Source organism: Branchiostoma belcheri, unplaced genomic scaffold (assembly GCF_001625305.1).
Source record: "Branchiostoma belcheri isolate BF01 breed outbred unplaced genomic scaffold, Haploidv18h27 scaffold43, whole genome shotgun sequence".
Taxonomy (NCBI): Eukaryota; Metazoa; Chordata; class Leptocardii; order Amphioxiformes; family Branchiostomatidae; genus Branchiostoma; species Branchiostoma belcheri.
Genome location: NW_017804054.1, coordinates 316057 through 331150, shown reverse-complemented (window position 1 = coordinate 331150; position 15094 = coordinate 316057). Strand labels below are relative to the sequence as shown.

The following is a 15094-nucleotide window of genomic DNA, read 5'->3' as shown; positions in this document are numbered from 1 at the left end:
ACTATGCTTCTAGCTGTAATAATCCGAGTGCTCCCATGCTCTCCCCGTCGCTTCGCGTGTCCAATTTAACGCAAATTTGGCAGCTTACGGCCCATCTGAGGCGCTGCCTTTCACATTTTAGCGGGAGGTCGTTACATTATTTTGCCTTACGGGCGCATACATCACCCGGCACCGCTGACCTTATTGATCAGTCCCGCTACGTGTTGAACGTGCTCACGCCTCGGCATCTGTCGTCTCCTGAAATATCGTTCATAGAAATAAAACAAGAACGCCCTCCCTCTTCCGTCAACACGTAAACATGCAAAATCAAAACATAGAAATGCCATTATTTGCCGAACAGGCAGCCGCTATCTCATTGGTCGAAATAATAATTGCCATGCTATCATAGATTGAACTGCTAAGTGTAATAGACACCGAGGATCGGTCTATTACAACACTATGGTAAACTCCCTCTTATCTGTTTATTTTGCCATTCCGTCAGCAAGCTATCCACCCACCTAATCCCCTTCATCGTTATTCTTTCCAAACTACATGTATTTTCTGTTCTGGAGGGAATAGAAACTCCTGTTTAATTTGCCTGCGGTTAGTATTTAGAACGGAGAATTATACAAGAAATTGCGAGTAGATAAATGACGACTGGTACGTGATTACCAAAGGGTTCATGCAAAGCACAACACCCCAGATTCATCTAGAGAAGGAGACCGAAAACGTGAAATCCCACACCCCGAGCATATATAACATGTAGTGCACGTTACATGTTCAGAATAACTGTATGAATAATCATCTCGTTATAGATATTTGATACTGAAATATGCAATGGCTTTTATGTGTATCTTATCGAGATAAATCGATGGCACATGATACTTGGGAGCTGTCCAAGGTGCTGATTTAATGGTGTTATAGATGAGTTATGTTTTGGGACAGTCGCCAGGACTGGGGGAGGGGGGTCGGATTTCTGTCGGACAGTGGAGAATAACGATATATATAGAGAGAGCACATGGCCACACGAAAGATTGGATTATTGCTGTTGTCGGGATCCCATTTTCTCTTATCTTGTACAACCAGCTGTTGTCTTGATCGGTATCACCACTTCTATGCACATGTAATCTCCTCCGCATTATCTGTATTGTTTTGAGATAATAGTGAGGAGAGAATATGATAACATGTCTTCGGTGCAACTGTACACACGTGACGTTGTATGTGCTGTGCAAAGATGAAATTAATATTTATGTTTACCGAAGGAGAACATTTTGTTTTGGCCGTGTTTCTTCTTCTCCACACCAAAAATGTCAATGACCTGAACCACACTGTCTGTTACCATGGTAACTAGTGTTGGGTTACATCATGTTGCAATTTTATAGCAGGAGGGATTAAGACTCCTGTCTGACCATATATATGAATGTGTTTGAGTAAGAAGTAATAGAGCTGTCCATATGCGAAGGTAAACATTGCTTTGCAAATGTTACCATGCTAGTTATATTTTTGTATGCAAGCTTATGCCCGAAGGATAATTGCAACGGAACACTCACACTGTAACGGAACGAGGTAAAATATGCCTACTCTAAAGACATACCCGATGCGTACATTACTGAGTACTAGTAGTTTGACATCTTCTGAGGATCAGTCTTATGACCAGAGACGTCCGATAAAAGAAATTCCCTCGCCGTGCGGATATTGCGTTTTCCTGGCGTAGCTGCGTGTGGACTGTGATAACACCCGGCGGCAGGGAGGCGGTTACCGGCGCTGCACTGTCTATATGAAGCCGCGAACAGCTTCAATTTGACATCTGCTACCAGCAAGACGTAACGATGAAAAGAAAATATTAAAAGCATTCAATTCGATAAGGCAAGGTACGTATATCTTATTGGCAGCAGGGAGGTGGTTTCCAGCGCTGCACTGTCTATATGAAGCCGCGAACAGCTTCAATTTGACATCTGCTACCATCAAAAAGTCGCGATGTAAAGAAAATTTTAAAAGCATCCGACTCGATAAGGCAAGGTACATGTATTCTATTGTCAGATGCTTGGTGTCAAAGGCACGTCGTTTCTTGCCTCGCTATTCCATGGTAACAATACATATATTCTTATCAGACGAAAAACAGAGTATACGCGTATATATCTTGAAGTGTAAATTTATAGTTTGGAATTCTGTTATTGTCATTTCCTAGGAAAGAAACGTGACCGGGACACTCAATAACACGAGATATACGATTATTGGATATGAATATATCTTGTAAAAACGTACCAGGCAAATATTCATTTCGTCTCTGTAAGTTGCTATTGACTGGTGCTCGCTGGCGTGTCCAGATATGGCCCTCTATTTTAACGGTTCCTTGATTGCGTTGCACGCCACCGGTGCATTTTCTAATAACCGTCTAATGCTACACCATTAGCGTAACTCCGTTTTACAACGTCTAACGCGGTAAGATGACGCCGTGATTGAAACAGAAGACACTACGTGAATATACTAGTAGTTATTACAGTTTACCGATAACCCCCCAGAAGAACCTTGTAGTGAATTTGGCTCACGCTGTCAGGCAAAATTACTTGGAGATGACTAAACGTGCAAATTTTATTACTGGAAGTTGACTCAGAGTCAGAGAAATGTGTTTAATAAAGGAAAATACCCATGATCCATCCTGCTCGAGGGCATCCAAATGTTAACTTCCGCATTTCAAATCTCCGGGCAGTATTTCAGTTTTTGTGAATTTATTGTCACAACTAAAGAGATGGTCTAATGTACCTTCAACGTGTCAAACGACATGCCCAAAACACTACCTCCACATCCGGAGGTAACTAGTAATGTATGAATAATGCTATGCTGTCCTTGGTGCTGAATCGTAGGTTCGCAACTTTCTATCCAACGATGCATACAAATGTACACGACTCGGTGGCTACTTTCCATTTCGTTTTTTGTCCATCTTGTTTTTTTTCACGCTCTCGCATCAGATTTGGAGTCTTGTAAATATCATCCAGCGTTGGAAGTGGGAGCTTTGTGATCTTGTTTTTGAGCCGCTCACTCTTAGGAGGTTGTCAGTACGGAGGGGGAAAGATGCTGGATTGATGGGGTATATTTCTACCCGCATCCAGTGCAATTTCAGGATGGAAAAACTGTAAATATAATGAATAAGGCAATCTGTATGAAACATACTGTCCCACATAAGCACATTTGAATCAGTATTTCATACTTGAGGCATTAAAAACTGCAGAAACATGCCCCAAGATGAGTCCTTTATTTTCTGGATGGTACCCTAAAAATCAACCCAGGTCCTCCCAGTAACAGTCTGTTGTCAGAATTTTGGGGCATTTTTGCTCCATGAATGTCGATATACACTGGCAGTGTTGTTTTAACTTAGTATGTAGATAGGTCACTAGAATATTGACTTTGGTTTTGGTTTCAAAGCCCTAAAAACTGCACTAGATGCCTGGAGATACAGATAGCCGTAACAGGCATTGAGGTGTAAAGTAGATGCTACTGACCTTATTCAGAGACAAGGGCAGTTAAAGAAATCCCTGACCTACAGAAGACAAGGTTTGAGACTGGAGCTTGTGTGGACATCAGCAGATTGGTACAGAGATGGAGTGGCCTTGGAGGGAGAGCCAGAGCTGATAACCTTATCTCAGGACTCGAGGCGCTAAAAGGAGGCAATCTGCACAAGATGACTTGCACTTAAGATGATGAGCCGAGGGATGAAGTTAAGTGAAGTCAGCAGTTGTTTTTTTTTTTTTACTTTAAAAGGTTTCATGTTGGCATTGATAGTAAAGGAACGTCAGGCACAAGTTTCAGAGATCGCAGGGCCTCAAAAGGTGCTTTCGTAAGAGTTCAAAGACCTCAACACTCTTGTGAAATATTTAAAGTTCTTGTATGTCTTGTTTAATCGTAGTTTCTTACTTTTGCACCTTGATTAATATTACATGTCTACAGTAGCTTTTGATACTGATAGTATTAACACTACAGGTTGATCTGATTAAGGACTTATTTGTTGTATGATAACATGTGTGGAGTTGTGCTTCGGTCATATGATGATACAGATATAATGGTTTAAGTTCAGAGTCAATAGTTTCTAAACATAGCACGGCAACCAATATTGAAATTGGGGGCATCTTCCCTATGGCAACTTATTCCTTGTAACAGAATGTCAAAACCACCAGTGATCTGGAAACTCACCTTTTCCTTCACCGGAAACCAAGACCTATCTGGGATTGTAGCCACCTCTGTGCATCCCCCTCCCCCGTCCCCTTCCCCCGAAACCACCCCTTCCCCCAAACCCACCTCTACCCCCTCCCCCTCTGCTGGACCCCCCTCGCCCCCCACCCCTCCCTCCTCGACCCTCTCCTTTGATTTTCGGTGTGGGTGACTTGGGTCGGAGTGCCTCTATCTTCTCTGTACAGCCTGTGAGGAAGTCGTTTGGTCCTTTGTTAAAGAAAGCCTTGTAGGTCTCTGCAGAGAAGTTGGTGTTGGTAAGGGCTGGACCAATACTCAGCCAACCTACAAAACAAATACAGAAAATAACACTTCAGTATGGAAAGGCATATCAAATGCATCTACTACAGGTAGCTTTTTTGATATGAGAATCACTGCTTCTCATATATCAATTGACATAAGTTTAAGGTGATTACAGCATGGCTTTTTAACACCTCAGTCACATAAGGCCATGTTGATTTGATTATATGGATGACATCCCCGCGCGCATGAATTTTCGGCCGTTTCCAAAAAAAAAAAGTCTTCAACCATACTGTAAATTGTGCAAAACAGTTGCTAAATGAGCAAAAATACACCATAAGTTGCAAGGAAAACATTTAGAAACGATACCAATGTCGTAGAATGCCAAAATCAAAGGAAAAAAGACAAAAATGTAAAGAAATGAATTCGAAGAGTAGATTATTCGCCATAACATATTCTGTGCTATTTGTTCAACCTTCATGACCACGTAGATTTCATAGTGAAAGCAACTTTTTTTTTCAAAACTTTTTTTTTATTCGCACGCGTGCATCAGTTTTGGGGTTCCCAGAGGATGTCATCCATATAATCAAATCAACATGGCCTAATGGAAAATAAATGCCGTGTTGCTAACCCTGTTTTTTCAGGACCATGATCGGAAACACAGTATTAATTTTCCTTAGCCTCTGAAATAGGTAACCAACACTCCCCTCTCCATACTCGGAGCCATTGACAGTGACATGTTAGCACATTATCCACTATTGGAAATCGATGACTCTCTTCCCTGTCCTTCCTCACTAATCAGTCAACAGGAATGTTTCCCAAGGCCACCGACAGCTTCCATTTAATGGGAAATGTGATTGATGCCAAACGTTTGTCCCACGACCTTCTTATCTGCCAATGCCAGTCCTTGAGACAAGAAACTCCGAGAGTGGACATGACCTAGCTTCAAGAAAGTCAATAACGGTTGATCAAAAAAATTCCAGATCCCCTGCAGTTCCACAATAAGCTACTAGAGGGCCTACAGCACCTTTTCCAGCACATCTGCAGTATGTACTGCACCTGTGCGAAACCCGTAATGTATTGTGCATAGTACTTTGACAGAACGTCTAATATAAGGTCGTAGTTGCGCATATACGGTTAACATCCCGTCTGTAGTTTTCAAATGTTAAGTTGGAAAAGATGTCGTCTGTAGCAGGCAGAATTCTGATGCAATGTTGACCAAAAATTTAACGAAAACTGTGAAGAATACGGGATTTCGCGCAGGTGCAGTATGCTATGATGACGTGCTACCTTTTCCTGACAAAAAAAGCTACTGCCATACGTATACATTGTATATATATATATATACGTATACAAAGTATATTAATAAACTGAACAAAAAAGTACAATGTTCACTACATAAGCTGTTTATATCGCATTTTCTACTGCAATAAAAATGAAAAGAACATGTTGGAAACCATTCTACAACTTTTCATCACCCAGAAAATTTGATGTCCCTTGCCAGTGGCCGACACAAAAAAAAAGACGAATGTTGGCAGATTTTTACTGAGGTCGGGTAACTGGATGCACATTTCTCCCCAGGCACAGATCTAGATCTGTCACACTGTGGATAAATGTGCTTGTTACCCAATCCCCATACATAAACCTGCAATAGAGTCCCACCCAATCTAACTGTTGATTGGGTATTGATTCTGAGTGAGGATGGCCTTGAGATATTTCCAGAGCAACAGGACTGGACTGGTCCATCATGTAGGGGGGTACAGGAAACATAAAGACTTTGTTCAGATGTCCAAGAGTTCAAGGTGCCTCTTCGGTGTTATACTTACAAGACTTAATGCAAGACTCAAAATACTGGATTTGATCCCAGGACCTATTGGTTTTGACTCAAACACCCTAACCCTCAAGCACAGGTTTGAACTCAACAACACTAGTTTTTATGGCAACTCTAAATTCATCATTGTAGGAAAACTTCCTAAGAATTCACAGGCATATTAGCAAATTACCCCATAGGCTGATTCATGAACAAGCTGTATGAAAATAGGAAATCATAGATACACAAGTTAAATATGTACATATAGTAGTAGTATAAAAGTGTTATACTTAGGAGACCAAGTAGAGTCAACGTCTCCTCACTTCTTTGTACATGCGTAGATGTTGGAATAGATACTGTCTTATGTAATATTATATACCCCAGCATTTTGAGCTCTGGCATCTCACACATAGTACAAGTACCTCTGTCTGTTATGATAAACGACACATTTACTCTCCAGATATGCCCAAGGTAGTTCTTCCACTTCCCACGTGGGCAGGAGGATCAACTTTCCATTAAAAGCATTAGCCTGTGTCACTCCTGGACATGCACCAGATGTGTATCTACAGTCTTGAGTTGTTTTCCATTACTTCTCAGCCATCAATCATCTTTGGAATTTTCTCACATTTGACTGTGCATGCATCAGGGATTACTGTAGTCTTCTGTCAGTGATTCTGCAAATAGCTTGTGTTTTTTTTTATGTTGTAGACTATTAGATGACAGTCAAAATGATGAGCTAGTGCACCACAATCTCATACCTTTGCCAAATCATGGTACACTTTATGATAAGGTCCTCATTTGCATAAAGGAAGTCAGAATAGGAGCTGATTGCCATGATGTCACGGCCAGCAAGTGGTAAGGCAAAAAGTGGGTGACAGTGTAGGGTGGCAACTTTGCAAGTAAACAGCCTCTTTTTACTCTGAGTTCAAACCAGTGAGACTCATGACCAAGATGTCAGTTGATCTGAGGTTTAAAGAGTACTCTTTGTTATGTTGTAAGTGATGGTGTTATGTTATAAGTGATAGTGTTATGTTGTAAGATTCCTTGCATTCCTGGCCCCATCTTGTGTCCTACATTGGAAAGGTACTTAATACCTGACTCCACCCAGGTGTAATATAAGTATCTGTTAGGCTTTGGTTGGGGAATTAAAAGGCAGTGGAAGAAGAGGCCTTCAAACATCTTACCCCTGTGGAGTAACAACCCACTGCCCCTATGGCCTCATAATGGCTATGGGACCCTTACCTAACCTATTAGTGATGGTATATTGCCCGTGTATGTCAGATAATGGGATTTATGGGACCAAGCTTTACCAATTTCAAATTAAGGTCCCAGAGACAGGGACAGTGAAGGTTAATCCGCTGACCTGGTCTGATGGTGTCGTCCCGGCCGAACACGTGAAGCCGGCGCCGCCCCAGACAGAAGTGCTCCATTATGGAGAAGATCTCATCAGGTTTCTCAATACTGCCGTGTTCGGGTTCCTCACTGCGGACAGGGAACAAGATGGAGTCATTCTGGAGCGTAGGGTAACGATGCTGGGAAGAAGTCTTGTCTCATACAGCAAGTAGGCTGTACCATTGGGTTTAATGTCATTGAGAAAATACATGGACGCACCTTTTATGGCTGTATATTCAATAGTGTTTATGAAGATGTTTTGCTTTCCTTAGCAAGCACAATCCTAGGAAAATAAAAATAACCCCAACTCTACACAATGAAATGATATTTATGGCATTTAAAACTTCTATGACAATGCTTGGATACCAAAACTTTCCGCCCTAATCCTGTCAGTAATAAACAAACTTTTGTCTCAAATACTTCTTGTATTAAGTGGGATTGAAGAAAAAAAATTGATTGATTTACACGCTTTTTGGGTCCCATTTTTCTTTTGGATAGGACAACTTTAAGTTACCCACTTGGAGTAACCCCAACAGTACCTACAGTATGTACATGTGAGAAGCTGGAATACTTACTTGATGATTAGATCGATGTCCACATTAGCATGAATGAAATCTCCGTCTGTACTACGGCGGACAGTTCCTTTTATTCCCATCAGGCAATGCTCCTTTGGAAGAAAGGAAAGATACAAATGAAAATAACCTGCACAAAACAGTACTAACAGATTTAGTTTATATTTAAGTCAGCTTCCCTCTCTGAGACACAATGATATGCTGTGTTTTCATAAAAAACATACATATATGTACTTTGTAAAGGATCTAAAATTTAAGTTTTTAGAGGCTCTGGAATATCTTTATCATGCTTGGGGGAAGAGGGTCAGTGAGGATGCTAGAGCCACTACTCCTCTAACATTACTAGAAGAAGAAGAAGATAAGTATGTGTACCTTAGTCCTCTGGAAGATACCCTTGGGTTCCAGGTTCTTCTTGACTCCCGGGTTGTTGATGTTCGTCTTGATCCAACAGATGTCCTCACAGCGTCGGAAACCCCACTTACGTAAGCACTGAGGGAAGCAATGTCAAAATTAGCTGACAAAACATAGACAGCCTGAGCACCACACAGTACAGTTTTTCAAAGGTTACTATAGAGCTATGCATGGTCCCACAATTAGTGTATTCTTACTCACCTTGTAAAAAAAGTAATTGGAATTACATCTCTAACAGATTAACAAGCATCTTCCTAGTAGCATGACACTAGTAGCATTTATAGTTCAGACTTCCAGTCTTGTTTGCACTACATTATAGCTTTTTAGCCTACTGCCTACACATGACTGTGCAGGGCTGCCCCCTACCTACCTGGAATCATAATTGCATCTCTTATGGATTTACCAGCATTTGCCTTTTATACTACTGGGTAGTAGCATTTATAGTTCAGATTCACATTCTTGTGCAAGCTGCACTACCTGATAGCCTTTGTAACTACGACCAATATATTACTGTGCAGTACTGCCCCCTACCTACCTGGAATCATAATTGCATCTCTAATTGCATCTCAGATTTACCATCATCTGACTTTGTTACCAGTAGCATTAATAGTTCAGACTCCCATTCTTAAGTAAGCCTCACTACCTGATAGCCTATAACCTGTACATGACAGTGCAGCAGCGCCCCCTACCTTCCTGCCCCAGTCCAGCCCATCCCCAGACCCACACCACAGGAAGATGAAAGATCGCTGAGCAGCAACCTCCTCAATCTCCAGCTTCATCACCTGGGAGAGATGGAAGAAATTAACTAGCTATAGACCAAACCTGGTCTACCTGTCCCTGAAAAAAAAAAACACTTGTGGATGCCATTTTCTACAGTACGGATACATCAAATTGTCATTTAAAATATGTAAACCCTTATCCAACAACAACAATTTACCACTAAAAAGACAGTTGGCTGCATGGTTAACTTAAATGTTAACTGGTACAGATACAGATTCAACAGAAGTTGGTCAAGAAAGGTTAGTCTTAAACCTCACCAATATTACAAAACAGGTACACAAAATTACAAACTTAACAGGTACACAAAATTACAAAAATGGATCACTACTTAACAAGGACTTGATGACATGAGTGAACCAGCGCTAGAATAGAATTAGATACCAGGCTAACATATATAACCACATTACCTCTTCCCAGGCCCAGAATTTGCCGCTGTACAAAGCTCCTTCCCTTTGATACTCCTCCAGTGGTGGTTCTATCAGTATGACATCAAACTTATAGTCCAGTTCACGCATGTCAAAAGTCTCCAGGTCACACTGGAGAAACCTGGCAGAAAAAACATCAGACAATGTTGTTACCTGTTCAAGGTGGTCTTGTGTGACTTAGAATCTAAAGCTTCTGGGTTCAAATCCGTAGTACTAGTAATCCCAAATTTATGTCATTGGAAAATGCACTTTTTTCACATTTGCCACAAGTGAAAATGAGTATGTAGATTAGGTACATCTGGGACATAAAGTTGGAGGCCCCATGTTTGGGGTGAGCCATACCTCTGGTAGATAAAGAACCCATCACACTTGTAGTAAAGAGAAGGGGTCCATTCTGGTGTGTGGATTAAACCTTACAGTGCAGTCTTATGCAGCTTGCGCCTATTGTACTGTCTAACCCTAGTTTTTAACTTAGTGTGTACGCTTGTTACATGGTCCCATGCAAAACGTAGCCAAAAAGGAAAGGTGAACATGACTTACATTGGTGGACATGCTGTTTTTGCAATGAGCTCATCTTTCAGCTTGATAAGCTCTTTCAGTTTGGGATACTCTTCAAATCTGTCTGCCAATCCTGAAAACAAAGTGCAATGTTTAACACCAATCTATTTGCATTGCTACTATGAATGATGCTATCTCTATGATTTTAGTAACATCATCATGTAACAGAATAAAATATATAACTTATAATTTATATGAAACGAAATTTCACCTAATGGAGAAAAGCCTGTATTTAATTTTCCCTGGCTTGAAATATCAGTAACTTGAGTAAATTGTCCATTTCAATCATGATTTTGGCCGGTACCTAAAATTGGTTCAGGTACACAGCACTATCATAAAATATGTGAACTTCTGCTAAATGGATGTCAGCTTACTACTATACAGACAAAAGAAGAGCCCCTACCGACATCTCTGATGAAGTTCTGAGGTCTCTGTCCTGTGTCCACAAAATGCTGACAGTAGTCATTGTGGGGGTTGGCACTTTGAGTCCCCTAAAAACAAAATGACAAGAATGTCACAATACACACAAGTTACTTATTTTGGATGAGACCTGGCTTTATCCCAGCCTTGTCACATCATGTTTTTCCTGAAAAAAATCCAACAACCTGCAAATAGAATTGGTATGCCCATAATTATCTAGGCCTTTTAAACAAATGCACAATGGAATCTTCATACATGTAGATCCTGTAACCAGGAAATAAACTTACCTTGAGGAAGGTGCTGGAGTCTTGGTACACTTCTTCCACCAATTCAAAGTATTCATCCTGACGAGAAAAGAAGACATGTACAACAGTTAGGACTGGTCTGGTTATTCCTCCTCAAAGAATTCCTCTCTGTGGATGTATCCTTCATTTAAGATAGCATAGCCCCCTTTTTTGACCTGCTGAGAGTTATTCACTGCTGAGAGAGCAACCCCAAAGTTGGGCGCCAAAACCGACATTCTAGCAGCGATGGCTGGCATGGCCCTTCCCGTACTGTTTTTGACCGAGGTGTTCTAAATAGAACAGGGGGTGGGGCTTACAGTATTCGACCGGAAAAGTCCATTCTCAAGTTCTTGAGTTCCTCCACTATACAAAATTACAATGTACTTCCTCCCAGCCTGCGTGGAGACCATTTTGACTTCCAATTTGACCATCCAATCAGTCTGTGGTTACACAATTTCCCTGTGCCTATACTATGCCGAAATAACTACGGAGTCTGGACACACAAGCAAACAAACACATGACAAACAAAACCTTATGCAGAGGCAGAAAAATAGGAAACATTAAGACATTATGTGTACCTCATCCCCTTCTCCCTGCCATTCCGCATCCTTCCGTTCTTCCTTGTCCACGCTGGGCTCAGTGGCCCTGCGCTTGGCTTCAGGTGCCTCGTCTGCAGACCTGGCAGCTGGAGTAGCTTTGGCCTGTTCCTCCAGCTCCACCTTACTCTTCAGCACCTGCCCCAGGCTGTCTGCATCTGCCGCTCCCAGCTGGGGAATTTTACATCATCAGACCAATATGAGGGCCAGTATGGGGTGGTCTCGAGAATGCTCTAAGCTGCTCAAGAGCCGACTATGTATTACGCCACGATGAATTCAGGAATCCTCCTCATTACATTATACCGGTAAGATAAATCCTGGGTAGCTACAATGCATGACATAGAATCAAAACGATGAATTATGCTCTACACAAAATGCGCCAATTACACTCTACGTTGAATTAGAGCGGTCTGTCTACGCTTTTGGTACAATTAAAAGGGGCAATTACACTCTGCGGAAAAGGGCATGTGGGCCCCCTGGGTCTCAAGATGGTCTGTGGTTACGGTTACTGACTTCTGAAGGTTCTGGGTTTGAACTTTGCATGCCCCAATGTTGTGCACTTGGGAAATCTGCACTTTACACTGGTATTTCCTCACTTTCCTCAACCACACCTACAAAGGTGTAACACTTGAGTGCTAAGGTTTGATTCATTCACGTCTGGAATGCATCAAACCTTACAGTCTGGTCTTTTCGCAACTTCAACCTACTGTACAAAACTGGTGTATTCCGTCTTGAGGGGATTTCTCGAAGCAAACAAACAAACAACCTGCAGCATACAATATTATGGGGAGGGGGGCGCCACAGCGAGGTATGTTTACCTGTTGTGCCAGCAGCTCCCGGCGCTTCCTCTGGCGCTCTCGAATCTCCTTCAGTCTGTCTCCCATCGCTCTGTGACTACAGGGATGGGAAAACACGATGTTGGGGACGCCAATACCGCTGATTTTCCTCTAGAAGACAGCGAAAGATCTCCGCAATGGACGCTACTTACCTAAAGGACCAGACCGTTTTACGGCTGTCGTGAAACCTGATCACCGACGTATTTTACGACACACTGCTTTGCTCTACAACTAAAAGGTTCAAAATCAACAACAACGACAACAAAACAGGGGCAAACACAATTCTTGAAGCATGAGGATATCGACTACAAATTTGTTTTCTAACGATAGGATCATCCTACCAATAGTGGACAGGATCGTCCTGTCAATAACAGAGAATTTGCACTATTGACAGGATTTTTCTGTCAACAAATTCGCACTACTGACAGGATCTCCCTGTAACAGAATTTTTTACACTATTGGCCGAAGATGATTCATCGTTGACAGAAGAACCAATGGGTATAAAATTGACGATCCTGTCAGCAGTGCAATATTTTCTGCTATTGACAGGACGATCCTGTCAGCAGTGCATTATTTTCTGCTATTGACAGGATCGTCCTGTCAGCAGTGCAATATTTTCTGCTATTGACAGGACGATCCTGTCAATAGCCACAGGCTTATGCAATATGCCAGATATGCCAGACTACGCGACAGGGAGGTATGAATTCTGGATAACCAAGGAGGTTGCAAATGTCCACAGCCTCAGGTTTTAAATGAGATTGAAATCTCCTTGGGGTAAAAGCGTACTAGAATAGAAAAGATACACTTGAAGTACGCATGAGAGATAAAGCAGCCTAGTCGCAAAATATCAAGTAGTGCCCAGTAGAGGCCTGGGGATCTCTTGCAAACCGTTTTAATAGAAGCGCGAACTCTGAGAGGATAAACTAAAGTGCAGTGAGTCCACTGGGTTGCCATGTATGACCATCCTGACATTAAAGGATTCTGTATTGGTGAATGCCTCGTTTCTAATGGCGGCCTTACGGCTGGCCTTCAGTTTTGATTTTAGCCTGAGGCTATTGACAGGATCGTCCTGTCAACAGCAGGAAATACTGCACTGCTGACAGGATCGTCCTGTCAATAGCAGAAAATACTGCACTGCTGACAGGACGATCCTGTCAATAGCAGAAAATATTGCACTGCTGACAGGACGATCCTGTCAATAACAGGAAATACTGCATTGCTGACAGGATCGTCCTGTCAGCAGTGCCATTTTTGACACTGTTGACAGGATCGTCCTGTCAGCAGTGCCATTTTTGGCACTATTGACAGGATTTTTTAAATCTTCCATTTTGGGCTCTATTGACATGATTTCTTCTTTGTTTTCATTTGTTTAACCAGTCAGAAGGCATATGCTACTGTACTGCAGATTAGGCGTTTCACGATGGCGGCTATCATCACGTTAACAGTTATCAATACAGAGTACTCCAGCAGATATATGTCAAAACTAGACATGTTCAAAATATAAATACAAGCGAATTTCATGCATAAGCTGTCTGAAATATGAAGGCTGTTACATAAGATGAAGACAATAAAAAAGACAAAAAGAAGTTGATCTCTATCCATTATTTATTCTTTCAACAACTTCGAAATCAAATGGAACAAATCCAGGAAAGTACCGCTGGTGTGGCCGGTTCAGCTAGCCGGCCCGCTAACAACAACAGCCCCCTGGCGCGCGTATCCAGCTGGCCCGTGACCGAATTTTACCGGCCCCACTGGGCCCCACAGTACCGGCAAAGGCACGCTGCAGGGCCTGGCACGCTGGTTAGTGTTACCTGGGGGCGGGTTGTTGCTGTTAGCACGCCTGACGGTTAACCCTGGGTGCCCCAGAGTCCGGCGTTTATTTGGCGATAGATTTCGGGAGAAACCGTATTTGTCCGCTACCATTATCCACCCAAACCCCTTCGTCCACGCGAAGCCCTCTATATAAACGCCTCATGCGCGAGGAGATATTTAGAATTTAGACCCAGTGTGCCAAGTAGGTCTGCCGGGAGTATGGCTTCCAGGCTTCCCGTGACTTTTACTTAGGAGATAGACACTCGCGCGCGGGGTGGCACCCAGGCTAGCCCGACGGGTACCCGCCGGTGGACCGCTGTGTCATTCCCGTGGCGCCGGCTGTAATGGCTAGCGCTTACTGTCGCCCCGACTAGCCTCTACCAGGCACCGTGGATCGCTGGAAAAATAATAGAAATTGGCCGAAATAAAGGGAATATATACCAAGGGAGTTAGCCGACCTTATTCACTTTATTTCGGCGATCCGCGGTGCCTGGTAGAGGCTAGTCGGGGCGACAGGCACGCACTGCCGCCGCATTGCTTACGGGAGGCCAGGCGCGCGCTACCGAGCGGGGGATCAATGTATGCACGACGATCTGCAGGGGCCGCAGCGCAGGATCGTAAAAAATGGCCTAATAGCATACATAATAACATCTACATAAGACCTACACGAACCAGCGCCCACCCCAAAATTTCCAGTACGAAATAAAAATACCAAAATTTTATCGATCCTGTCAATAGTAGAATAATTTGCACTG

The 15094-nt window shown here is 42.5% G+C and overlaps 1 protein-coding gene across 1 annotated transcript; it reads right to left on the bottom strand.

Moving 5' to 3' along the window:
• Positions 1 to 3867: 3867 nt before the first annotated feature.
• Positions 3868 to 12578, bottom strand: LOC109478265 (N6-adenosine-methyltransferase subunit METTL14-like). The gene is made up of 11 exons (XM_019779721.1): positions 12510 to 12578; positions 11674 to 11862; positions 11099 to 11155; positions 10795 to 10882; positions 10374 to 10464; positions 9816 to 9954; positions 9318 to 9410; positions 8590 to 8706; positions 8221 to 8312; positions 7617 to 7735; positions 3868 to 4488 (listed from the first exon to the last, which is right to left on the bottom strand). The coding sequence occupies exons 1-11, from the start codon at positions 12573 to 12575 to the stop codon at positions 4193 to 4195; spliced, it is 1347 nt and encodes a 448-aa protein (XP_019635280.1). The 5' UTR covers positions 12576 to 12578; the 3' UTR covers positions 3868 to 4192.
• Positions 12579 to 15094: the final 2516 nt, after the last annotated feature.